Consider the following 27789-nt stretch of genomic DNA (forward strand, 5'->3'; position numbering starts at 1 on the left):
GGTGATCAAAAAAGAACAAAGAAAGAGAGAAATACAGGATCCCAGTCTCCCAAGGGCTTAGAGTCCCTTAGGAGAAATCACATGGGGAGCCGAGAACTAAAACGATAAGAGAAAAAGTGTCAAGTGATTACTTCTGGCAGGAGAGACAGATGGAAGGAGAGGTGAGAGAGAGGGGACATGTTGTAAGGAGAACCGTGTTGGTCAGGCAGTGTCGCAAATACAGAATAGTACGTTGCAAACTTTGGACCTAGTGTTCTATAGTTGTCAGTCTTGGTGCCCCGGTATAGACAGATTTTCCAATCATATGAGAAAATGGCTGGGAATGGAGTTAGGAAGGCAGGGCTGAATTTCCAAAGTCAGACTAACTTGGTTACTCCCTGGATCCCAGTTTTCCTCTTTCTTTGTAAAGTGGAAAGGCTTGCCCCCAGGAATATGTGAAAATAGAGGAGACATTGGATGAGAAAGAGAATTGGAGGTTTTGGAAGAGTGTATGAGAGCAGGGCCTCATAAACCAGATTTTCCTTGGCCCTTGTGATTTTCATAGCAAGTCCTTCTGAATCCATTGCATTTCTCAACAAGCCCCCGGGCACGATTCATCCCACGTATTGGTTTGCTTTCTGCAGGAGAAAGCTTCGGGCTGATGTGACGGCTGCTTTCCCGGCTCTAGGAGCAGGTCAGGTGTCCGTGTTGGTACCTGGAAAGGAGGAGCTCAACATTGTGAAACTGTATGCTCACAGAGGGGATGCCGTGACTGTGTACGTGAGCGGCGGCAACCCCGTCCTGTTTGCACTGGAGAAATACCTGTGTCCGACAGGTATGGCACCGGGATGGGGACGGCCGGTACAGTGACCCGGCCAGGCACCTGTTCCTCCTCATGTCCTTCATTCGTCTGTCTTCCTTAGAGCGTTACGTGCCACATCTCCCAGGTGCATCCCTAAGGATCTTTTGGGGCCCAGTGTCCCTAGAATTGGGTCATTCAAGATCAGAAGCTGCAGTAGGAGGGAGAATTTAAGGGCTAACACAGACGGAGGGCGGTTGCCAAGCGCTATTCTGAGATGAAGGAATAGTGGTAGTTCGTAGTGGGTGAGCTAGGGATGGAGCGGAGGTCGTGAAAAGGGTGGAATTTCATGTAAAAAATATGTTTAAAAGCATGACTAGCAGCGTTTTCTTTAGAGACTGAAAAGATCCCGTGACAGGAAAGAAGCAGGGTTGGTGGAATGACGATACAGCTGTCTTAGTGATGAACTCCACGCAGATGCCTCACAGGGATTCTCTTTTAGGCTCTGTCTGGCTCCCAGCATCCTTTGCTTTCTCTCCCTGTCACACATCTCAGTCACCCAGTGTCCTTCTCCTGTCGCTGCTGACACCTGCTTTGTCACATGGGGCCTTTCTTGCCCTCAGCTGGGTGGCAGCAGCATAGGGCTGTCTCCGTAGACCCCTCCTGCCCCCTCCCCACTTTGTTGCTCTACAGACACAGGCATGGAGAGATTTCCATAGTGTTTATAGGCTGGCGCCCTGTTCTTAGCCTACTTGCTTCTGAGGTCACAAATGGAATCCTCTTTGGGTCTTTGTCCCTGCTTTTACCTGCTGTGCCCCTTTCTGTGTCTACAATCAGGTGGAATAACAGAGGCCTCCCAGTCTCAGGGGACATCCAAGTTTTTAAGAATCTGCCTTCTGTATGAATGAAACCCCTTGAAACCAACTCTACACTGTTATGATAACTAATGTGAATTAAATTAATTAAATTAAAAAAACAACAACAATGAAACCTCTTTGAGTCTCACAGCCTCTTCTCTAGCGCTGAGTTAAGTTCCTTTGCTGGCCCTGAATTATAGTGACCTAGTGTTTGGCTTTGCCAGTTCCCCAGGAATTGACATTTAGGCAATAAGTCCGTGCCTCTTTTTGCTCAGTGTACACATTTGTGGTCCTATCCTAACCTTCCGGTGTTCACAGTGTGGCCTCTGGTGCTCAAAAAACTGGTGGGGGGAGCAGGTAAGAGGATTTCCCTCTATTCTAGCTATCGACTGAAACCTTCTTAGTAAGGAACAACTAATCTAATAAATGTACCCATTTCCTGGATTTGTACGGTTGAACAATGGAATTTTCCCCCATGTGTGTTTCATCTCTCACTTGGCTGCTTCCATAGGTCCCTCTATGACCCCATTGAAAGGCCGCAGTCAGCTTTGGACTTTATACATCAATAAGAAAATAGTTTGTGAACTTCCATAGGCTATACTTTATTTATTTATTTATTTTTTTACAAATAGTTTATTGTCAAATTAGTTTCCACATAACACTCAGTGCTCATCCCCACAAGTGTCCTCCTCCATGCCCATCCCTCCTCCCCCCCACATCCATCAGTCCTCAGTTTTTGTCAGCATTCAAGAGTCTCTCATGGTTTGCCTCTCTCCCTTTCCCCCACCATTTCCGCCCTTCTTCTCCCCCTTGTTCCTCCATCAAGTTCCTCCTAATCCTCTTATACATGCAAACATATGATATTTGTCCTTCTCTGCCTGACTTATTTCGCTCAGCATAACACCCTCAAGGTCCATCCATGTTGCTACACGTGGCCAGATTTCATTGTTTCTCATTGCCATGTAGTATTCCATGGTGTAGATAAACCGCATCTTCTTGATCCATTCATCTGTTGATGGACACTTAGGCTCTTTCCATGTTTTAGCTATTGTGGAGAGTGCTGCTATGAACATTGGGGTACGTGTGCTCCTATGCATCAGCATTTCTGTATCCCTTGGGTAAATTCCTAGCAGTGCTATTGCTGGGTCCTAGGGGAGTTCTAGTGTTAGTTTCCTGAGGAACCTCCACACTGTTTTCCAGAGGGCCTGTACCAGTTTACATTCCCACCAACAGTGTAGGAGGGTGCCCGTTTCTCCACATCCTCGCCAGCATCTAGAGTTCTCTGATGTGCTCATTTTAGCCACTCTGACTGGCATGAGGTGGTATCTCAGTGTGGTTTTGATTTGTATTTCCCTGATGAGGAGGGATGCTGAGCATCGTTTCATGTGTCTGTTGGCCATCTGGATGTCCTCTTTGGAGAAGTGTCTGTTCATATCTTCTGCCCATTTCTTCACTGGGTTGTTTGTTTTTTGGGCGTGTAGTTTGGTGAGTTCCTTATAGATTCTTGATATTAACCCTTTATCTGATATGTCATTTGCAACTATCTTTTCCCATTCCGTTGGTTGCCTATTAATTTTCTGGGTTGTTTCCTTGGCTGTGCAGAAGCTTTTAATCTTGATGAGGTCCCAATCGTTTATTTTTGCTCTTGATTCCCTTGCTTTTGGGGATGTGTCATAAGAAGTTGCTGAGGTGGAGGTCAAGGAGGTTGTTTCCTGCTTTCTTCTCTAGGGTGTTGATAGTTTCCTGTCTCACGTTCAGGTCCTTTATCCATTTTGAGTTTATTTTTGTGCATGGTGTGAGAAATTGATCTAGTTTCATTCTTCTGCATGTTGCTGTCCAGTTTTCCCAACACCATCTGTTAAAAAGGCTGTCTTTTTTCCATTGGATATTCTTTCCTGCCAAAGATCAGTTGGCTGTATACTTTTGGGTCCACTTCTGAGTTCTCAATTCTGTTCCATTGGTCTATGTGTCTGTTTTTGTCCATAGGCTATACTTTAAATCAATAAGCTAAATTTAGGAAACCAGAAGATAGATCATGGAACTGGACTCAGTGCTTTGGTTTGACCACTAGCACCCTCCCAGACAAATGGTCTGATAGTCAATTGCAGTCTTTTAATTTTCATTATGAATGATCTAGCTGATACTCGATAAAGGTTTGTAGTTGAGCAAATGAATAAATGACGAGGTAGAACTTGGAATCAGAGGCAAAATATAGGTTGTGATGCCTTTGTTTTGCTTGCTGCATATTTGATGCTGCCAGGGCTCGTGGTGCCCCCTGCTGGTCTGCCTCAGGTACAGAAGGGTGACCTCTGTGCCATTGCCTTGCTGGGGAATAGGTACTCTGCCAGCCGCTGTGCCTTTGGGGGGAAATCTTCGGGAAAACTGGGGAGGCATTTGGGAAATAACAAGCTTCTAAAGCTCAAAAGGAAAAAAAAACAGGGTTTTCTGGGGTGGGTCCCTGTGGGCATGGCAGTGAGCCTTTGGGAGGTGTCTGTGTATTTGGGCCAAGTATATTTCCTGCTGCTGCTTTTTTTTTTTTTTTTTTTTTAGTTTAGCAATTTTACAATTACAAAAGAGATGCAAAGATAATATAGAGTTCTTACCTAGCTTTGTGTAATGCTAATGTTTTTTATCGCCAGGGTTCAGGTATCAAAGCTAAGGAATTCACATTGGCACAGTCCTATTACTGCAATTGTAGCTTTATTTATATTACATATTTTTCATGAAATGTCTTTCCATGCAAGAATCCAGTCTAGGATACCGCTTTGTGTTTAGTTATTATCTTCTTAGTCTCTTCTCTGTGACATTTTCGTGGTCTTTCTTTGTCTTTCATTATATCATCCACCTCATTATCCTCTCTTTTAATTCTTTTTTTTATTATTTATTTTTGAGAGAGAGAGAATATGCATGGGTGAGGGGCAGAAAGAGAGAGAGAGAGAGAGAAAGAGAGAGAGAATCCTAAGAAGGCTCCATGCTTTCAGCACAGAACCCAGCATGGGGCTCGATCCCATTGCCTCTGGATCATGACCTGAGCGGAAACCAAGAGTCAGAAGCTTAATCAACTTAGCTACTTACTGGGTTGCCCCTAAGTTATTTTCAGCTTTATTGAGATATAGTTTATGTACTATAAAATTCCCCAATTCCAAAATACAATTCTGTGATTTGTAGTGTAATTTTAGAGTTGTTCAGCCATCATCACATGGCTGCTTTTTAAACATAAAGAAGTATTCATATGAACAGTTCTGAAAAATCAAAAGCCCCCTCACCTCACAAACCTTTTCTCTTAGAGGTAACGATATCATTTGATGCATACATCCTTCCCAGTCTTCTTGAATCCATGTATATGTGTACATATAAAAATGTCTGATTTTGGTGTGTATGTTTAAAAATACAACCAACTGGAATTATAATTTTTCTGAACTGTTTTTTCAGTTAAGATCTTGGGGACATTTTTCATGTCAGCAAGCTCAGAGATGCTGAATCTTCTTACCTGCTGTGTGGTGATGGAAGAGGTCCTTTCTGAGTAGACATTGTGACTGCCTCCAGTGTGTCTTCATCACAAACAGTATCTTTTATATATATATATATATATATATATAAAATTTTTTGTCAAATTGGCTAACATACAGTGTGTATAGGGTGCTCTTGGTTTTGGGAGTAGTTTCCTGTGGCTCATCACTTATATATCCTCTTCTCTTCCCCAATAGTCTTCTGTTAAGTTTCTCAAGTTCTTTATATGAGTGAAACATATATCTGTCATTCTCTGACTTAATTCCCTCAGCATAATACATTCCAGTTCCATCCACATTGCTGCAAATGGCATGTTTTCATTGTTTCTCATTGCCAAGTAGTATTCCATTGTATATATAAACCACACCTTCTTTATCCATTCATCAATCAATGGAAATTTAGGCTGTTTCCATGATTTGGCTATTGTTGAAATCACTGCTCTAAACATTGGGGTACATGTGCCCCTATGAATCAACACTCCTGTGTCCTTTGGATAAATTCCTAGCAGTGCTATTGCTGGGTCATAGGGTTGATCTATTGTTAATTTTTTGAGGGACCTCCACACCGTTTTCCAGAGGGGCTGCACTAGTTTGCATTCTCATCAACAGTGCTAGAGAGTTCCCGTTTCTCTACATCCTTGCTAATATCTGTTGTTTCCTGAGTTGTTAATTTTAGCTAGTCTGACCGGTGTGAGGTGGTATCTCAGTGTGATTTTTATTTGTATTTCCTGATGATGAGGGACGCTGAGCATCGTTTCATGTGTCTGTTGGCCATCTGGATGTCTTCTTTGGAAAAGTGTCTGTTCATGTATTCTGCCCATTTCTTCACTGGATTATTTGTTTTTGGGGTGTTGAGTTTGATATGTTCTTTATAGATTTTGGATACTAATCCTTTATCCAATATGTCATTTACAAATCTCTTCTCCCATTCTGTCGGTTGCCTTTTAGTTTTGTTGATTGTTTCTGCAGTGCAGAAACTTTTTATCTTGATGAGGTCCCAGTAGTTCATTTTTGCTTTAATTCCATTGCCTTTGGAGACAGGTTGAGTAAGAAATTGCTGTGGCTGAGGTCAAAGAGGTTGCCTGCTTTCTCCTCTAGGGATTTGATGGTTTCCTGTCTCACATTTTTTTATTTCTCTTTCTGTTGCTTCATTATTGATGTATAGAAATGCAACTGATTTCTGTACATTGATTTTGTATTCTGCAACTGCTGAATTCATGTATAAGTTCTAGCAGCTTTTTAGTGGAGTCTTTTGGGTTTTCCATGTAGAGTGACATGTCATCTGCAAGGAGTGAAAGTTTGACTTCTTCTTTGGCAGTTTGGATGCCTTTTATTTCATTTTGTCTGATTGCTGATGCTAGGTCTTCCAACACTATGTTAAACAGTAATGGTGAGAGTGGACATCCCTGTCATGTTCCTGATCTCAGGGGGATAGTCCTCAGTTAACCTATCCCCCTCCCCACCTGCCCTCTGGTAACCAACAGTTTTTTCTCTGTAGTTAAGAGTCTGGGTTTTTTTTCTTCTTTTTCCCCTCTTGGTTTGTTTTGTTTCTTAAGTTCCACATATGAGTGAAATCATATAACATTTATCTTTCTCTGACTAACATATGTCACTTAGCAATTATACTCTCTAGCTCTGTGCACGTCAGTGCAAATGGCAAGATTTCATTCTTTTTCATGGCTGGGAAAAATGGTGTATGTGTTTGCGTGTATGTGTATGTGTGTGTGTGAAAATGTATATGTATATCATACATGTATATGTATTCCATTACATGTATATGTCGACCATATATACATGTATGTAATCCATGATATGTGTGTATATACATGTATATATGTATAACATATATATATCATCTCCTCTTTATCCATTTATCAGTCAGTGGACATTTGGGCTGTTTCTCTAATTTGGCTATTGTTGATACTATAAACATTGGGGTGCATGTATTCCTTTGAATTACTATTTTTGTATCCTTTGGGTAAATACCTAGTAGTGCAGTTGCTAGATGGTAGGGTCATTCTATTTTTAACTTTTTGAGAAACTTCTCTACTGTTTCCCAGAGTGGCTGCACCAGTTTGCATTCCTATCAAAAGTGTCGGAGGGTTTCCCTTTCTCCACATCTTCACCAATACCTGCTGTTTTCTATGTTGTTAATTTTAGCCATTATGACAGGTGTGAGGTGATGTTATTGTAGTTTTGATTTGTATTTCCCTGATGGTGAGAGATGTTGAGCATCTTATCATGTGTCCAATAGCCATCTGGATGCGTTCTCTGGAAGAAGGTCTATTCATGTCTTCTGCTCATTTCTTAACTGGATTTTGTGTCACTTGGGTGTTGAGTTCTTTATATATTTTAGATATTAATCTTGTGAAATTTTAAAAGAATGGAATTATTGAGAGTACATCTCCAGACCAAACAAAATTAAAAAAGAATTCATTTTAAAAGATAACTAGAAAAGCCCCAAGTTACCAGAAATTGACACTTCAGAAGAAATTCTTTTTAAAAATTAAAGCAGGACGCCTAGCTTTTGCAGTGTGAAGAGCTTGGTGAACTCACTGAACTTAGTGAGGACTTTAGGAAATGGACTCACACCTTTCCTGTTGCCTGATATATGACAAAAGTCAGAATGAAGCAGTGTAGTAGAAAAGAGATGATATTTTCAGTAAAGAGTGCCAGAACAGTTGGATAGCTATTATTCAAAAATGTATCTGTTGCTCTTTAGTATAACATACACAGAAGCCAAACGCAGTTAAATGGGAAAGAGAACACAATGCTTTTAGAGGAAAGCATCATTGTATCCTAGGAGTAGGCAAGGAATTCTTAAATAGGACACGAAATGCACTAATCCAAATAGAAAAAATCGAAAATGTAATTCAATGTTAAAATTAAGAAAATTTCTTTTTTTTTTAAGTTTAATTTATTTTGAGGAACTGAGTGAGTATACATGCATAGGCACATAGGGTTGGGGGGAGGGTGCGAAAGGGCAGAAAGAGGGAGAGAGAGAATCCCAAGTAGGCCCTGCACTGACAGTGCAGAGCCTGACATGGGGCTTGAACTCAGGAACTGTGTAACATCATGACGTGAGGCAAAATCAAGAGTTGGATACTTAACCAACTGAGCCACGGGTGCCCCAAGAAATTTTTTTTTCTTTTTAAGCTCCAAACATTTTCTTTTTGTCCATTACAATTATATCCTATACATTTAAAAGGACTATCTCTCCTGAGCCAGAGACATGCAAGGGGACTTAGAGACCCAGCATTCTTTTCTGCTTAAACATGCCAGTGAATTCAGCCTAAATTTGTGGTTCAGACCCTCTGAAAAAGTGTCCACCTCCCAAAGCAGACTACCAGCTTCCAAAGCAGGCTTCAAGAATACATTTGAAAAAATTATACTCAAGCATAATTTTATGTAAACCAAACATCTAATTGTTCAACTTAAAATGAAGAAATTCTGCTTATTAAAAACATGTAACACTAAGCAAAAAGACAACCTATGGCATGAGATAATATTTATAAAACAAGTGTCCAAGAATATACATAGAGTATAAAAAGAATTCCTACAAAGAGGTAAGTAAAAAGCTAATTTGGTAGAAAAGACTTGAATAGACAGTTCACCCAAGAGGAAATATAAATGACCAATTGGTACATGAGAGTTCTCAGTTTCATTTGTCATCAGGAAAAGGCATATTAAAACCACAAAGAATTACTGCTTTGTCTTCACCAAAATGGCTAAAATTACATAGACTGGAAACATCAAGTGTGTTGAAGATTTGGAGCAATGTATACACTGCGGATGGCACACCAATTAGCAGAATCCTTTAGGAAAACTCTGATGTTACCTGTTAACACCTACACATATTCGTGCAAATGTCCTACCATTTCACTCTCATGTGCTCATCAGAAATGACCACGTGTCTTTACCAAAACCTCATAATCAGCACATAGTAGCCCTCTTTCTATTAGCTTCTAACTAGGATCTACTCAGATGCCCACTGACAGGCACACAAATAAAATGAGATAGAGTCAAAGAGTTGACCTTACACAGCCAGAAGAATTAATACTCCACAATGAAACCCAGCCGTGTGGTTGAATGACAAACATAGTTTTTAACCAAAGTCTGTAAAGACTAAGGAATCAGCATCCGATCTTTCAGTTTATGTAAAGTACAAAACAGGCAAACGGACTCCATGTTCTCAGAGATCCGGACAGCAGTCACCCTCTGTGTGAGGTGAGGGGAGGGCGAGAGCGACTGAGGAAGGGACAGCTGGGGCTTCCCTGAGACCTCGTGCTGTGCTTTCCTGAGCTCGGTGCTGGTGTGTAGGCCCTGCGCCTTCTCGAGATTCAGCAAACCCTTTGCTTGTGTTCTTTATGCTTATATTGAAACACGAAGTTCTAAAAATTCAGCATTCCAGTGACTTCGTTTTGAACGGTTAAACTCATTTATGTCCAATGAGGGTGATCCTGTTGTTTCACACACGTATATGTCACGTCCTTAAGAGAGTGAGTGCGTGGATTGCGGGAAAGGCAGGCCCCAAATATCAGCCATTCTTGACAAAGTTCACTCATGTTGTCTGGGTCTTGATTGTGAAAGTATTGCCCAACATCTAGTTCTGTAAATGATTTCTTTTAAATTTTTTTAATGTTTATTCATATTGAGAGACAGACAGACAGACATGTGTAAGTGGGGGATGGGCAGAGAAAGAGGGAGATTAACTGAAGCAGACTCCAGGCTCTGAGCTGTCAGCACAGAGCCTAACTCTGGGCTTGCACCAATGAGCTGAGAGATCATGACCTGATCTAAAGTTGGAAGCTTAACTGACTGAGCCACCCAATCTCCCCTGTAAATGATTTTTAAAGGAGCTTCTATTATTTTATCATTTGAGGTTTACACACAATAGACCTGAACGGGTTTCCGTAATCAGAGAGTTAATGAAATCCAAAGTATATCACCGGTTACCGTCTTGCACCTTCCAAGAACCTGAACGTGTAGCAGGAGAGAGCATGCCTGGGTTTATAGAAACAAATCAAAGCAGGTCACGGTATTAACATTCAGCGGGAACGCAGTGAGAATCCGATTCCAACTCTGCACTGCTGGGGCTTTTGACTGACTTTTTCTTCTTTTACTTCGCAGAAGTTTCTGATGGGCGGAGCTTCTAGTAATCCCTTTAATTTCCAAACTGGGTTTCAACTTCCTTTTAGAGCAACTGCTTTCCTGCTCTAATCACAACGTTTAGCAGAAGAGAAGCTGGCATAGTGTGAGCAGTGACAACTGATTAATGTGTCCCTAAGGATCTTGAAAATGAGATTTCTAGCACAGATTGTTTGGCTTATGTGGTGGACTGTTTGTGTTGCAGAAGGTAAGAGTGAAAAAAAGATTTTTCTGTATTACAAAACATTTGCTATTATGCTTTTCACAGTGGTAATAGGAATTTGGTCTAGAAGATGTGATTTAATTACTGCTCTGTAACTTAGCATGTGAGTGGCTCTTGACATTGTTAAGGTTCAAAAAAATATAAGTAGCTTATTTAAATGATGTGATTATTCATCATAATTTTATTTAATATAAAAATTCAAAACATCTTTTAATGTTTTGAAAACTATAATGTAAGCACTTCCCTTGTAATTATCATAAAACATAATTTACTTTTTTTGCTTAGAATTTTCACCCAAATACTTTCTGTGAAAGTATTAAGAAGCATATGAACATATATAGAACCAGAACAGAAATTAGACAATAGAAGCCTTCAAATCATGTAATGATTGGATTTACCTCAGATATAGATGTTAACTGTTTCTAAAGAAAAATTCATTTATCACTTCCAACTAATATTCCACAACCTTAAAAGTCTTATAGACAAATAAGCATTACTTGTACCATTAGAATGAAAATATATAAATTGAAAAAATTAAATATGTAATGTTTTTAATATCTAATTCATTCTAATGGATGTTTTCCTGTGGTTGTATCTGAGATATATTCTAGAAGAGCAGCCTTTAGGAATAGTGAATATGAAGGTAGAAGGTTTTTTTTTTTTTGGTATTAGTAAGGCCATTTCTAGACGTATAATTATATTTTTAACTCTAGTACTACTCAGTAGATTAAAAAGTTTCTTTGGACAGAATTTGGTATCTAATTCATGATAGGAAACTATATGATATTTGATTTTTTTTGATTGGCATTTTTAAAACAAATGGTTGCCTATCATTCATAAATCTCCAAAACATTTCACTGACTCTGCAAGTTTTGATTGAATGCTTACTGTCAGCGTCTAAGCATTGAGAAATATAGCAAATAACACTAAATATCTGTCGTTGATGGTTTTTCAATCTAGACAATAAAGACACATATCTCTCTCTTTAATTATATTCTTCAGTCATTTTTTAAAGGTTTATTCAAATATGCTTAATTTTTTTCTAAGACAGTGTTTTTTTTTAGTTTCACATTCTGATATGCTATTGCTTGATAATTAGCTTAGAAACTTTAATATATACAGCCATATTTATAAGCTAGCTGTGAAGTCTTTTCCCTGTACAAGTAAATATTGCAGTCAGTATTCAAAAGTAAATTGTTACGGTAATGGCAAAGAGTTCCAGAACACTGTTAATGTTTGTCATAACAAACATCTTTTTCTTTACGTAAGTGCTTTTGTCTTTTCTTTAACAGGAGTACTTTAAGTGTCTCAAAATTTCCGTATTGTCTGCCTAGGCTTTACATCACTTGTCATGTAAGGAAGATTTGTTTTCTTTCTATCTCATGTTTAAAACTTGAGAATGGGTGTAAAGCTTGATTAAATTGTTTAAGTGATTATAAAGTGGAATTTGAAATTTTAAAATAAGGTGCAACAATATATGTATTAAAAATTAATAGCAACATAAACTCCTTACTTAGATAATTGATTCCAGCTGATTCATTTCACCATTATTTTCTATTTCATCAAAATGTGTTTAAATGTGGTATCAGTTTCTGCTGGTGATTGGGGCATTAGCACCCTATGCATACTATAGTGAGACTGACTGTAAATCTGGCGAATTCCTAATAGAGAAAGTATAACGTTACTATTTAAAGCAATGCTTAGGTTAGTTAGCTTCATGATTTTCACAAAAGCACATATGATGTACAAGTGAGTAGGGAAAAATTACATGAATTTTCAGCAGATATTGAACCGCTATTTATTCCTTCTTTGCCAAAAAGTTCTAAACCTGGTTTGAAATGCCAGTTCCATCCGTTTACCGTACCTAACAGAAATTTCACTCAGCAAGGTAGCCTTGCCCATTAAAAATATCTATATATCCTTCAGCAGTTGCCTCTGGCTTTGTTTCCCATGTAGAAATAAATATGGAATAGTGCATTGAGATATTGTGAAATACTAAATTGAATACTGAATGGTAAATTGAGGAATTGGGAAAAGAGAGTTTAGAACACCAGCACAATCTGCTTTACTCAACCAGGCTTAATGTTTTAGCATTTTATATATTGTCTCTGCCCCGTTCAGAGTGGACATTCCTCAAAAATACTCCTCACTACTAAAGAGGAATGATAACCCATAGGAAGAATTTATCGGCCCAGGTTTCATGGAGACCAATTAGTACCTTTTCAATGCAGCAGGCTCTCTGCATTCCCATTGCCAGGCGTCTAGAAATATTAGTTGCTTCCTTGTAAAACATCACAGCTGGACGAGTCACCACAGGCTGCTAAGAATCTGGTCATATTTACAGGACAAAGTTTAAAATAACAGTCCCCCAATCTTACCATATAGTTTCTGCTTTCTGGAGTATATTACGACCAAGCTTTTCAAGAAGACCCTTTAGACTTAGGGTCTAAAAAATGTATAATATTTGAAGTTAGCCACAGCCCAGAAATTCCTGGCTGAGAAATGTGAATGAATTAAAACCTACTCAAATGTGTTCAAGTACACAATGGCTATTTTATTTGGAGAGATGTAGGTGTTATCTAATGCTGGAGGCTTAAAGGGAAAAAAATATCCTTTGAGGACCTAAAATATATTATAGAACAAGGCTAGAGAGATTCTCTTCTATCAGAATGCAGAGAAAAACAATTTTTTATATATTGTTTCAAGTATAAGATGGTTTCAAATTTTAGAGTTAATCCTAAAATGGAAAAAAAATAATTGATATTATAAATCATTAAGAATTACTTATAAATTAATTAAAAGTACTATTTTATAAACATGTATATGAATGTAATACACAGGTATCTAATCCAGAAAACTTGAGGTTGGTTTTTAATTCTAAATTCTGTGTTTCAATTCCAATAGATAAATAAGAATTCTCCTTCTCCTGTCAAGAAAATTCCATGTTTTCAGAAATCGTTGTGTGGTGTTTAACTATATGGTGTGACTTAAAGTTGTGCAATGGCCCAACTGCGTTCAATATCCTCTCTTCTATGAAAATGTTTTAGGGGTGCCCGGGTGACTCAGTAGGGTAGGCGTCCAACTCTTGATTTCGGCTCAGGTCATGATCTCATAGTTTGTGGGATTGAGCTCGACAGCTGGCTCTGCGCTGACAGCTGGGAGCCTGATTGAGATTCTCTCTTTCTGTCTCTCTCAGCTTCTCCACTGTTTGTACTCTGTCTCTCAAAATAAATAAACATCAAAAAAAAAATAAATTCTATTTAAGAAAAAGAAAAAAGAAAATGTTTTACACATTGATATTATCAGATTCAACAAACCTGAAATTTATGTGGAAAAACATACTCTGAATAAATACTCTGATTGCTTCTCTGTAGCAATTTTAGTGTGAAAAGGTAGGAGTGGATGATGCAGGTGAAGAACAGGACTAAGGACCTCTGGAAAGAGAGGTGTCCCTGGGGACGGTCGATCTGATGGGTGTAGCATGACTGTGAGCGCCATGAGAAGGGTCAGAGCAAATGCCCTGGGAGTGTCATGAGAGAGAGAGGTGTGCCAAAGCAAGGCTTGTTCTTTTCAACGTGGTCGTATCTGGAGAATGCATATGCTACTCTTTGCCTATGTATAAAGTTAAACTGAAGTGAATTATTCATTATTGCTGAAATTGTTCATAACTGAATGTAAGTCCCCCATTGACACACATATTAGTAGGTTCTTCATCTTTGACCTTTGACTGTTAGGGCTTCTGCCAAAGTCTAAATTGATCCACTTTGCTCAATCCTGATTGTTCTACAACCTTTGCACTTTTCCTTTTTCCCAGTTATGCCTTCCCCTCACCCCACACACCATCCCTTACCTGCCCAGGATGTGAAATTCTCCCATCCAGTCTATCCTGTGCTCATTTAACTGATGTGCACTTTACCCATACCTTAACACCTTTAACTAGTTTCAGAATATGGCGCATAAACAAGAGAAGATGTAATTGGGTGAAAATTGCCACACTTTAGAAAAAATCACACACACAACAAAAGAACAAAAGGAAAGAAGTAAAAAGATTTGACCGAGCATTTTTATGTGTTTGGACATTTTAACTAAGAGAACCAAGTTTCTCAAACCATGTTGACCAAAAATGTAATAGATAAGGAAGTGATTATAGAATCATCTCTTCAGAGGCTCCCAAAAGTTTTTTTTAACAAAATTCAAATAATTCCTGACTTCTAAATGATAGCATAAATTCAAAATTAAGACACATAGACAAGAGGTACAGTGGAATTACAGATAGCAGAGTTTCTTGGATTCATGAAACAGAGCTTTGAGATCACCGTATATGGGTTCTCATGTCTTACCTTTCACATTGGTTACCATGCACTGTGCTCTTCCCATGGGTTGCCTGCAATCTGCAGAGATAATGGAAAGGCTCCAAGAGAGCTTCGTATTCATCCATTCATTCTCTCATTCATTTCTTTGTTCATCTAATGATCATTTTTTAAGTGACTGCTAAGTGCCGGGCACTAGGACTAGCATTTTCCAAAAGGCCATTTAGTGGGGAAAACAAAAGGAATGATTATTGTATTTTATCAACATACTGTATTTTATCATATGAAGCATTGTGATGAAGGTAAGCAAAAGAGAGACTACAGGATCATTTAGAGGAGGCAAGAAATCCAAGTGCACATGGGAGGCTGGAGTGGGATAGGGTTGGGGAATTGGTTTGTAAGAGGTGGAATGAAGAGAGACAAATATGTCAGGGTCACGATGGCATCATGAGTAGGCTTTGAAGGTTGGATAGGAGTCAACCAAATTAGGATGACATGGAGAAGGACATTCAATGCAGAGGAAACATGGGGGTGCCTGTGTGGCTCAGTTGGTTAAGAATCAGACTCTTGATTTGGCTCAGGTCATGATCTCAGTCATGAGATTGAGCCCCATATAGAGCTCCACACTGGGAATGGACCCTGCTTGGGATTCTCTCTCTTTCTCTCTCTCTCCCTCTACCTCTCCCGCTCCATCAAAAAACAAACAAACAAACCAAGAAAAAACCCAAAACAAAACAAAAAGAAACACAAATGAAACACAAAACACAAAGAAACAAAAGAAACATCAATTGTGTTACAAAAGACTAATTGTAGGTCTGTAAAAATGGCGGATTGAAATCATCCCCTGCATTTCTAAAGCCATCAGTGGCATTTCCACAAGTACTACAGGTGAAATTGGGTATAGTATGTGCTGTTTTTCTTCTTTTTTTAAAAATTCTTATTCTCAAGATTATCATGCTAATGATTCAGATGCAGAATTATTCCTGCTACAGTTTTTAAAGGTCCTCATTTTAATGTCACCCTGTAACTAAACTCTTGTTTGTAGCAGTCTGTAAGTATATGCAAACATTTATTTTAAGAAGGTACCATTTTGACTTGACAATAATTGGCATTAGGTAGTAGCAATCCAAATACAACACATTTCAAGAAATTTGATTTCAGTGATATATTCAAGCTGTATCCTGATAGTAACTTGTTCCAATCCTAATTATGGATACTTGTATTCTTCCCAATTTCTTATGGCTATGACCTGTTGTCCCATTTGTTTTTCATAATCCTGAAGTTATCTTAATGGTCTTTACACTGTTATAATTTCAAGAGGAAGTTGCATAATCATATTTGAAAATTGTTTAAATGTAAGTTTATTTTTTCAATGCTTTAATAGTGTAATCTCTATCTGATTTTTCTAGAGTTTATTTTTTAAAAAATTTCATTGCAACTAATACTTTATAGAGGTGTATATATTATTTGTCACATATCTTTAATTATTCTCATTTTATTTGTAAAATAATCTGAATATGTCTTACTTTGAAAAGCTAATTGGATATCATGTATATGCATATATAACTATATGCATATATACCAATGAGAAGGTAGGAGACAAATTTAACATAAAATATCTATTTTTGCTATCTCCATTTGGTCCATTTGATTTACTCTTTATACCTTGAGTTTTAGTTTTACTTTGTAATATATTCTAATGCCTACAAAGCTTAGAATCAAGCTATGCAAAAAGTAGTATCTCCTATTTTTTTTCTCCAAAATAATTTTAGAAAAATAGAGTAATTATACAAAGAGACCAACCTTAGTCTACCAAAGCAGTCTGGTATACATTTAATTAAGGTTTTCTTGATTAAGTTTGGAATGTCTTACAAATAAAAGGAAAGCTCTCCAAAGAATTTTATTAACAAGAGTAGCATAACCAATTTTGGGAAAAAACCCTATGTAACTCTGTGGAGAATGGAGGCTTACAGTCTAGTTAGCTGGCTGTGTCACAGTCAAGGTGGCTAATGGTCATAATCACAGCTAAGATTTTGGAGATGGCAGTGGAAAGATGGAGAAATGGAGTACGAGCCAGTGATACCGTTTTCTTACTGTCAAAAGATGCCATTTAAAGTTCATGGAAAAAGCCCCAGAATTTTAAGAGTTCTTTGAAATAAAAAGGGTAGTCAATATGAGAATACTTATACTCTAGTAAACATATGTACATAGTAAAAATTGTGAGAAGCTGATAGTAAGATTTTGTGAAAGATGTATATCCTTGTCTTTTCCACCTGGTTGTTAAAAGCAGTTAACCAAATTTGAGAATTCAAGAGCTAGTGGTATAAATGTATTTTCTTAAAATATAACCAAAAGAAAATGCATTTTCCTCAGGCTGGGTAATGGGCTGGTGGAGTGTGTGTGTGTGTGTGTGTGTGTGTGTGTGTGTGTATGTGTGTATGTGTAAATTGATTAATGTTTTGAAGATGGATTAGTCTTGGCAGATATGTTAGTTTTAAAAAATAATTTAAATTGAATAAATTAGTTGATAAAAACTTTGTTACTCTTACCTTGCATTAGCTTAATAGGTTAGGAACTGTGTCTATCAAAATGTTAATATATTACTAAAAAATAATTCTGTACTCGTAATATTGGCATCTATGTTTGAAAATTAACTAATTTTTCCAATAACCTAAATGCCATGAAGTGTATTTGAATACCTAAAATGAAAAATACACATATAACCTGTAATTAAGCATAAAATCTTCATCATGAACATTAAATTTAAAAACAAAAAAAAAAAATCTGGCTCTTTGGGAGTGGGGGAATCCAGAGAGATGGTTTGTGTTGTTTTATGATAGTATATTGGCACCATCTAGCGGAAAAAACATTATGTTTACTTAAATTCTGAAAATAAAAAGTGTAATGTAGAATCATTTATTAAAAGTTCCCTAACATAAATGTGCTAAAAATTTGCTAAAACTTCAAAGAAAAGTTACTGCATATGAAAGCTCACATAAATATTATTTTCTATACAAAAGTATAGTTTTATATGGAGATACTGTGAAATGTGAAACATTTCATCATAGATATTTTCCATGATCATATTAACCTCTTGATTATTTGCCCCTTTTAAAAAGAAATTCTAGAATAGAATGTTAAGCCATTGTCATAAAACCAAGAAAGGAGTTATGCAATGAAAGTAATACTAATAAATATGTCTGGTGATAAGTATCTTTAAATCTGCCATTTTTAAAAGTAATGTGTTGGAGATCTAATGTAATCATTCTATCTTTTTAAAGTTTTTATTTAAATTCCAGTTAATTAATATACTGCAGTATTAGTTTCAGGAGTAGAATTTAGTGGTTCATCATTTGCATATAATACCCAGTGCTCATCACAACAAATGCCCTTCTTAATATTCATCACTTGTAATCCATCCCCCCACTTACCTCTCCAGCAACTTTCAGGTGATCTCTATACTTAAAAGTCTGTTTTTTGGTTTGCCTCTCTCTTTTTTCTCCTATCATCATCATTTTTTAAATTTCCCATATGAGTGAAATCATATGGTATTTGCTTTTTCTGACTGACTTATTTTGCATAGCATAATACATTCTAGTTCTATCGATGCATTGCAGATGGCAATATTTCATACCTTTTGATGTCTGAGTAATAGTCCAGTGTGTGTGTGTGTGTGTGTGTGTGTGTGTGTGTGTGTGTATCACATCTCTTTATCCATTCGTCCATCAGTGGACATTAGGCTATTGTTGATATTGCTTCTATAAATATCAAGGGCACATGATATAAATATCATGTGCACATGTCCCTTCAGAATCAGTGTTTTTATATCCTTTTGTTAAGTACTTAGTGCAATGGCTGGATTGTAGGATAGTTGTTTTTTTTGTTTTTTTTTTTTTAACTTTTTGAGGATCCTCCATCTTCTTTTCCAGAGTGGCTGCATCCCCACACCAACATTGCAAGAACATTCCCCTTTCTCTACATCCTTGACAATGCTCTGTTGTTTCTGTGCTGTTAATTTTAGCCATTCTGACGAGTGAGATGGTAACTCATCATGGTTTTGATGTATATTTCCTTAATGATGAGTGATGTTGACCATCTTTTCATGTATCTGTTAGCCATGTGTATGTCATCTTTTGAAAACTATTCATGTCTTCTGTTCATTTCATAACTGGATTATTTGTTTGGGGTTGAGTTTGATAAATTCTTTACAGGTTTTGGATACTAATCCTTTATCAGATATGTCATTTGCAAATATCTTCTCCCACTCTGAAGGTTGCCTTTTAGTTTGTTGATTGTTTTCCTCACTGTGCAGAAGCTTTTTATCTTGATGAAGTCCCAATAGTTCATTTTTGCTTTTGTTTCCCTTGCCTCTGGTGACATATCTAGTAAGAAGTTCTTATGGCCTAAGTTAAAGAGGTTGCTGTCTGTGCTCTTCTCTAGGAATTTGATGGTTTCTCATCTCACATTTTGGTCTTTCATCCACTTTGAATGTATTTTGTGTACATTGTAAGAAAGTGGTCCAGTTTTATTCTTCTGCATGTTGCTGTCCCATTTTCCCAACACTATTAAAAAAGAGACTATTTTCCATTGGATATTCTTTTCTGCTTTGTCAAAGATTAGTTGAATATATAGTTGTGGGTCCATTTCTGAGTTTTCTACTCTGTTCCACTGATCTGAATGTCTGTTTTTGTGCCAGCGCTATACTGTCTTGGTTACTACAGGTTTGTAGTAATATAGCTTGAAGTCTGGAATTGTGATACCTCCAGCTTTGCTGTTGTCTTTAAAGATTACTTTGACTATTTGAAATCTTTTGCAGTTCCATACAAATTTTAGGATTGTTCTAGTTTGGTGAAAAATGCTGGTGGTGTTTTGATAGGGATTGCAGTACATATGTAGATTGATTTGGGTGATATAGATATTTTAATGATATTTGTTCTTCCTGTCCATGAGAATGGAATATTTTTCCATTTCTTTGTGTCGCCTTCAATTTCTTTCATCAGTGTTCTGTAGTTTTCAGAGTACGGATCTTTTACCTCTTTGGTTAGGTCTTTTCCTAAATATTCTATTGTTTTTGGTACAAATATAAATGGAATGAATTATTTTACTTTTCTTTCTGCTGCCTCACTATTGGTGTATAAAAATCCAACAGGTTTCTCTACATGGATTTTGTATCCTGAAACCTTACTGAATTGTGTATCAGTTCCAGAAATTTTTAGTGGAGATTTTTGGGTTTTCTTTTTTTTTTTTTTTTTTTAATGTTTTATTTATTTCTAAGAGAGAGAGAGACAGTGTGAGCAGGGGAGGGTCAGAGAGAGAGGGAGTCACAGACTGAAACAGGCTCCAGGCTCTGAGCTGGCAGTCAGCACAGAGCCCGACGCGGGGCCCGAACCCACGAACCGCGAGATCATGACCTAAGCGAAAGTCGGACGCTTAACCTACTAAGCCACCCAGGTGCCCCTGGGTTTTCTATATGTAGTATCATGTTGTCTGAATAATGAAAGTTTGACTTCTTCCTTGTTGACTTGGATGCCTTTTATTTCTTTCTTTTTCTTTTCTTTTCTTTTTTTTTTTTTTTTTACTGACTGTTGAAACTAGACATCCAGTACTATGTTAAGTAACAATAGTGAGAGCAGTCATTTTTATCTTGTTCCTGACCATAGAAGAAAAGTTCTCAGTTTTTCCTCATTGAGAATTATATTAGCTGTGGGTCTTTCTTATATGGCCTTTATGATAATGAGGTAGGTTACCTCTACCTCTGATCTTTTGAGTGTTTGTTTGTTTGTTTGTTTGTTTAGAAATAGATAAAGCACATGTGTGTGGGAGTCAGAGGAGGGACAAAGAGAAGAGAGAGAGAATCTTTTTTTTTTTAACTTTTTTTTTCTTTAATTTATTTCTAGGAGAGAGAGAGAGAGAGACAGCGTGAACAGGGGAGGGTTAGAGAGAGAGGGAGACACAGACTCTGAAATAGGCTCCAGGCTCTGAGCTAGCTGTCAGCACAGAGCCCGACGTGGGGCTCGAACCCACGAACCGCGATATCATGACCTAATCGAAAGTTGGACGCTTAACCAACTAAGCCACCCAGGCGCCCCTGAAGAGAGAGAGAATCTTGAGCAGACTCCATGTCCAGTGAGGAGCCTGACATGGGACTTGATCTCCCAACCCAGAGATCATGACCTGAGCTAAAATCAAGAGTTGGACACTTACAAACTGAGCCACCCTGGGACCCAAAGGGTTCTTTTTTTAAATCAAGAATTGATACTGTCATGTTGATACTATCAAATGCTTTTTCTGTATTTATTGAGAGGATCATAAGATTCTTATTCTTTCTTTTATTAATATGGTGTATCTTGGTGATTGATTTGAGGATATTGAACCATCTTTGCAGCCCAGGAATAAATCCCACTTGACTGTGGTGAATGATTCTTTTAATGAACTGTTAGATTTGGCTTGCTAGTATTTGTCGAGAATTTTTACATCCGTGTTCATCAAGGATATTGGCCTGTATTCTCCTTTTTAGTGAGATCTTTGCTGGTTTTGTAATCTAGGTAATGCTGACCTTGTAGAATGAGTTTGGAAGTTTTCTTTCCATTTCTATTTTTTGAAATGATTTGGGAAGAATAGGTGTTAACTGTTCTTTACATGTTGGGTAAGAATTCCCTTGGGAAGCCATCTGGTCCTGAACTTTTGTTTGTTGGGAGATTTCTTATTACTGATTCCATTTATTTGCTCATTGTTGGTCTGTTCAAGCTTTCTATTTCTTCCTGTTTCACTTTTGGTAGTTTATATGTTTCTAGAAATTTATCCATTTCTTCCAGATTGCCCAATTTGTTGGCATATAATTTTTCATAATATTTTCTTATACTTGTTTGCAGTTCTGTGGTGTTGATTGTGATCTCTCTTCTCCATTTTGTGATTTTATTTATTTGGATCCTTTCTCTTTTTTTTTTTGGTAAGTCTGGCTAGGGGTTTATCAATTGTATTAATTCCAAGAACCAGCTCCTGGTTGCATTAATCTGATCTGATTTTTTTAAATTTGTTTCTACTCTAATCTTTATTATTTCCCTTCTTCTGCTGGCTTTAGGTTTCATTTGTTGTTCTTTTTCTAGCTCCTTTAGGTATAAAGTTAGGTTGTATATTTGAGATTTTTCTTGCTTCTTGAAGTAAACCTGTATTGCTATATACTTCCCCTTTACAACAGCTTTGGTACATTCCAAAGATTTTGGACCATCTTGTTTTCATTATTATTTCTTTCCATGTATTTTTTTTTTTTTTTTTTATTACTTGAGTAATCTCCTGTTTGACCCATTCATTCTTTGGTAGAAAGTTCTTTAACCTCCATGTATTTGTTGTCTTTCCAAAATTTTTCTTGTGGTTGACTTCAAGTTTCATAGGGTCATGGCCTGATAATATGCATGGTATGATCTGTCTTTTTGTACTTGTGGAGACCTGATTTGTAACCTACTATGTGATCTACTCTGGAGAATGTTCCATGTGCACCCAAAAAGAATGTGTATTCTGGTGTTTTAGGTTGAAATACTCTGAATATATTGTTTAAGTTTATCTGGTCCAGTGGGTAATTCAAAGCCATTGTTTCCTTGATAGTTTTATATCTGTCCATTGGTGTAAGTGGGTGTAAAAGTCTACTTTATTGTATTACTATCAATGGGTTCCTTTATGTTTGTTACTCTTTTATATATTTGGGTGCATTCAAGTTGGGGGCATAAATATATATAGTTGTTAGATCTTGATGAGTAGACCCTTTTATTATGATAGAGGGCCTGTCATCTCTTGTTACAGTCTTTGATTTAAAATCTAGTTTGTCTGATATAAGTATGGCTACTCCAGCTTCTTTTGACATCGATTAGCATGATAAATGGTTCTCCATCCCCTCACTTTTAATCTGCAAAATGAGGCTCCCATATAGATGGGTCTTTTTTAATCCATTTTGATACCCTATACCTTTTGATTGGAGCATTTATTCCATTGACATTCAGAGTGATTATTGAAAGATATGAAATTAATGCCATGTATTTATTTTTTATTATTGTTTCTAGAGATTTTCTTTGTTCTTTTCTAGAGTTTGTTGCTTTTGGTCTTTGTTTTCCACTCAAAGAGTCCCCTTTAATATTTATTGCAGGGCTGGTTTATTGGTCACAAATTCCTTCAGTTTTTGTTTGTCTTGGAAACTTTTTATTTCTCCTATTCTGAATGATAGCCTTGCTGGATAGTCTCCTTGGCTGCTTATTATTCCCATTCAGCACATTGAATATATCATGTCACTCCCTTCTGCCACGTCTCTGGAGAGATCTGCTGCTAGCCTTTTTTGTCTTCTTTTTTAAGTTAGTGACTTCTTTGTCTTGCTGCTTTTAGGATATTTTCTCTATCTCTGTATTTTGCAAATTTAACTACAATATGTTTGTAGTTATGTTGCCCTGTGTGTGTTCATTTTGATGGGAATTCTCTGTGCCTCTTGGATTTGGATGTCTGTTTCCTTCCCCAGTTTAGGGATGTTTCAGCTACAGTTTCCTCAAATGAACCTTCTGCCCCTTTTTCCTTCTCTTCTTGGACTCCTATGATTTGAATGATATTCTGATTTATGGAGTCACTGAGTTCCCTAAGTCTACATTTGTGAACTAATATTTTTCTTTCCCTCTTATCTTAAGCTTCATTATTTTCCATAAGTTTATCTTCTATATCACTGATTCATTCTTATGATTCTTCCATCCTTACATACAAACCTGCAGGACAATTGTCTATTGGTGCCTGGCTGGCCCCTCTGCTTCACTCATTGTCAGTCCTGCTCCAGTAGATATGCAGTTGTCAGGCACGGAGGGGCTGGGGTTCATGTAAGCGGGCTGCCTTCACTGGGGGCCAATGTCCTGTTCCATGAAGCCCCAACATGTTGGTATTGGTGAGAAAAATGGCAACATGCCAATCTCTCCTCCCCACAGAGGTTGTCTCAAACCATGCAGTTCAGGCAGCTCTCTCAGAGTAGCACGGGCATTCGACTCATCCTGCTCCACAGTCTCCTCCACCTCCTAGGATTGCCTTCTGCACGAACCTGGTTCTGGAATAATGCCACTCTGCCCTGCCAGCAAAGGACCTCAGGCTGGCACCTGCAGGGTCTTTGTCCTTGGGGGGCAATATACCCTCTTCCCACAGTTCTTAAGGGAAACTCTCTCCCAATGTACCCTTGAGAACACTACTGCACCCTAGGACTGGCCCCCCTCCCCACCAGACACCTGCACACAGCCAACTCCAGTCCAAAGAGAGTCAAGAAACCCTAAAAACTCTGATCTTCACTAGTAAACTTGTTTGCAAAGTAGAATTGAGCTCTCTGTATTTTTTGTTTCCCTGTCGATGGTCCAGAGAGGATTTTCTCTTGTCCAAATACAATCCCACACTTCTACAACCTTTTTTCACTTCCTTTTGTCTCTCCACAGAAGGGGTCCCCTCCCTTCCTTGCCTACACTGCTCATTTTTTCTCTCCTCATTCGCAAACACCCGCCTCTGTCCTGCCAAACTGTCTCTTCCCACCTATGGAGATCCTTCTGCCCCTCTGCAGATTGATTTCCTGGGTGTTACAAGTGTTCTGACCTCAATACTTCTGTGTTTGAGGGACGAGGGAAATAATGATCTTTCTACTTATCCGCCATCTTGACTACTCGAAGCATAGCTATTTCTTAAAGCAAAAGTAACCTAAATATATTGGAAATTTAAATAAATACTTTAAGCAATTACTTTGTTTTTATTGTTTTCAGATTGTGAAGGACCACCTCCAGGAAAACAAAATGAAATTTTGTCAGGTGTCTGGTCTGAACAAAAATATCCAGAGGGAACTCAAGCTACATATAAATGCCGGCCTGGATATAGAACTCTTGGAGCTATCGTAATGGAATGCAAGAATGGAGAATGGGTGGCTCTTAATCCGTTGAGGATATGTCAGAGTAAGTAAATCATACATTGGTGAAACCTTTAGTTGTGAAAATACTAAATGTTTGATATTGTAGCAATATTAACTGAATTATATCACAGTTGTCATTTAAATACAAAATAATAGGCGTGCCTGCGTGGCTAAGTAGGTTAAGCATCCAACTTCGGCTCAGGTCTTGATCTCATGGTTCATGAGTTTGAGCCCACATCCGGCTCTGTGCTGACAGCTCAGACAGAGCCTGGAGCCTGCTTCAAATCCTGTGTCTCCTTCTCTCTCTGCCCCTCCCCTACTTGCGCTCTGTCTCTCTTTCTCTGAAAAATAAATAAAAATTAAAAATAATAAAAATAAATAAATAAACACATAATAATATACCATCATTGTTCTTAGTAAGGAGTTGTACTCTTCTAAAATAAAAAAAAATCATATAGATAAGTTTGATAATAAACTAATAGCTTTGTTATTTTTCACTTTTCCGCATCTTCAATTATGTCTTTGGATATAATATCAAATGCCATTTTCCTTGAACTCCTATATCAAATGTGTTTCATAATAATATTATATTGTCTTGATCATTTTAGAAAAGCCCTGTGGACATCCTGGAGATACTCCTTTTGGTACTTTTCATCTTGCAAGAGGAAGTGAATTTGAATATGGAGCAAAGGTTGTTTACAAATGTAATGAGGGGTATGTAGTCAATATAAAAATATTGAGACGGTTATAATTTAGATTGTAAATAGGGATTGTACTGATTAGTATTTTTAAGGTCACTTTCTTTTTTTTAAATTTGTAACATTTTATTTGCTTTTTTGAGAGACAGAGCAGGAGCAGCCGAGGGGTAGAGGGAGAGAGGGAGACACAATCCAAAGCAAGCTCCAGACTCTGAGTTGTCAGCACAGAGCCTGATGAGGGGCTCAAACCCATGAACTGTGACATCATATCCTGAGCTGAAGTAGGACACTTAACCGACTAAGCAATAAAGACACCCCAGTCACTTTATTTCTCTATGAGCATTTTTATAAGTACTATACAAGTAGCCTGAAAAATTAATCTATAATATAAATGATTATATTTGGATACTATATTATCTCCTCAACATTGAAAATTTTAAATGAATTATAATTACTCTTGAAGACTGTAGTTCTAGGAGGGTTAGAAAATAGTATACATATAAATAAGAGTTTATTCCAACAAATCCTGACTATATTCTATTATGTGCAGAGTATATGGGAGTTTAATATGTCAGGGACAGTGAGAATGGTAACAAAATCAGATTAGATGGCATCTTTTTGATAAAAGCTTAGAAAGTTTAGAAGAAACAAATATTTTGCATTGAAAAAATAATAACTGCCATTATTTAAGTTTCCATGGTCTGCAAATTACTCTAATCATATGGACCAAAAGTGCTACTACCTTCATAATCATTGACTCTGTTCTCTAACCACCTACTGGATTTTCATGGCTAATCTTAACACTGTGATACCTTTTCAGCGTTCTTTATTCCTGTTATGCCCATCCAGGTTGAAAAATTGTGTTAAAGAAAGTTTCATACATGGCAAAACCAGTATCATTACAAGTTTATGCTACATAAATATAAATAGGATCAATATAATATAAAGGTTAGGCTTTGAAATAAGCCTGCATCCCAAAACTCCACCACTTAATAACTGTATGTATCATTCTAATATCTCTTCATTCCCATTTCCTGAATTTTAAAGTAGAGACATGGGACGCCTGAGTGACTCAGTCATTTGGGCATCTAACTCTTCATTTCGGCCCAGGTCATGATCCCAGGATCGTGGAATTAAGCCCCATATCAGGCTCGGCACTGAGTGTGGAGCCTGCTTGGGATTCTCTCTCTTCCTCTGTCCCTCTCCTCAGCTTGCACACACTCTCTCTTTCTAAAAAGAAAAGAAAGTAGAAGCACAGCAGGTGCATCATAGAATTGGTGGAACATAAATAAGACACACACTGAAGCCCTTCAAAGAGTTCTTGGGATATTGTAGACACCCAATAAGTCTTAGTTCTTATGATTTTAGGCTCTCTTTGGCCACAATTTGAGATTCTTCAAAGATATTTTTAGCCCAACTTTAAATCATTGCTGCTGACTTTTTATACACGGCCAAATAGATGAAGACCATCTGGGCGTAAACTTTCCAATTACCTCACTGTTCACCTCTGTAAAAGCTCTTTCAATACAGGCTTATCTGGCCCCTTTAGTTTCCATATTGGACCTGGCAAAGGGGATCAAAACTCCTGGACTGCTTCCACTAGATTCCCTACATCTCAGTAATAAAAAAAATATTTATAATTTGGTGAAAAAATTACCGACCTACTTAACCTCTGACCTTGGCTCCACTTAATTCATCTTTGCTTCCTTCATTTCATATAAATTCTGGGCAAACTCTATTAAGGATTCTCTAAAGTGTAACTATCTGCCACTCAGTTTGGGCCTTCAGCAAGGACTAGGTATTCATCAGTGAAATAATAGTCCTTGGACCAGCCAAGATCAGCAAACATCAATATTTTATGCTATTTTAAAATTTTTAGAGATTGTTTTACCTACCTGAGGGGATGTAAATCTTTTGACCTAGTTGTGGAATCAATGTAGAATGGGTTTACTACACCCATGGTTTCTACTAGTCAGCCGACCCTTTTTGATCCCTTGTCTTCATCCACCTTTTCTCTGCTAAATATCTATTTAGCTGAATACTAGCCACGTATCAGGATATTTGATGGATATCCAGTTTCAGTATCCTCGGGTAGGTGGTTTTAAGGAAGAGCTCAGCAAAATGTTTAGCTGTTGCCCAGCTGGGGTTGCAGATAATGAGCTGTTACTTTTCCCCAAGTACCAACATTTGGACAATCTTTTTTTCATCCCACTTTCCCTATGTATATGGGCCATAAGCAGTTTTGTGTAGAATTTTGCAGAATTCCTAAAACCACTTTGGGGGAATGGGTGAGTTTCTAGTGTAGAAGGAAAATGTTAATCAGGAAATGTACTTTCTATGTTGGAACAGGGTTAGTGGAGAC

The 27789-nt window shown here is 37.6% G+C and overlaps 1 protein-coding gene across 1 annotated transcript in view; it reads left to right on the top strand.

The window, feature by feature from the left end:
* LOC120227243 (complement factor H-like) overlaps nucleotides 1-27789 on the top strand; it is a gene marked incomplete at its 3' end in the record, with an annotated part of 70598 nt that overhangs the window by 381 nt on the left and 42428 nt on the right. The window contains exons 2-5 of the mRNA XM_039225387.1: nucleotides 624-814; nucleotides 10275-10500; nucleotides 24587-24772; nucleotides 25338-25443. Coding sequence (XP_039081318.1) covers nucleotides 10443-10500; nucleotides 24587-24772; nucleotides 25338-25443 — 350 coding nt within the window. The remainder of the gene's footprint in view (nucleotides 1-623; nucleotides 815-10274; nucleotides 10501-24586; nucleotides 24773-25337; nucleotides 25444-27789) is intronic.

The sequence above is a fragment of the Hyaena hyaena genome, unplaced genomic scaffold, assembly GCF_003009895.1.
Source record: "Hyaena hyaena isolate Hyena2069 unplaced genomic scaffold, ASM300989v1 scaffold_2129, whole genome shotgun sequence".
Classification (NCBI taxonomy): domain Eukaryota; kingdom Metazoa; phylum Chordata; class Mammalia; order Carnivora; family Hyaenidae; genus Hyaena; species Hyaena hyaena.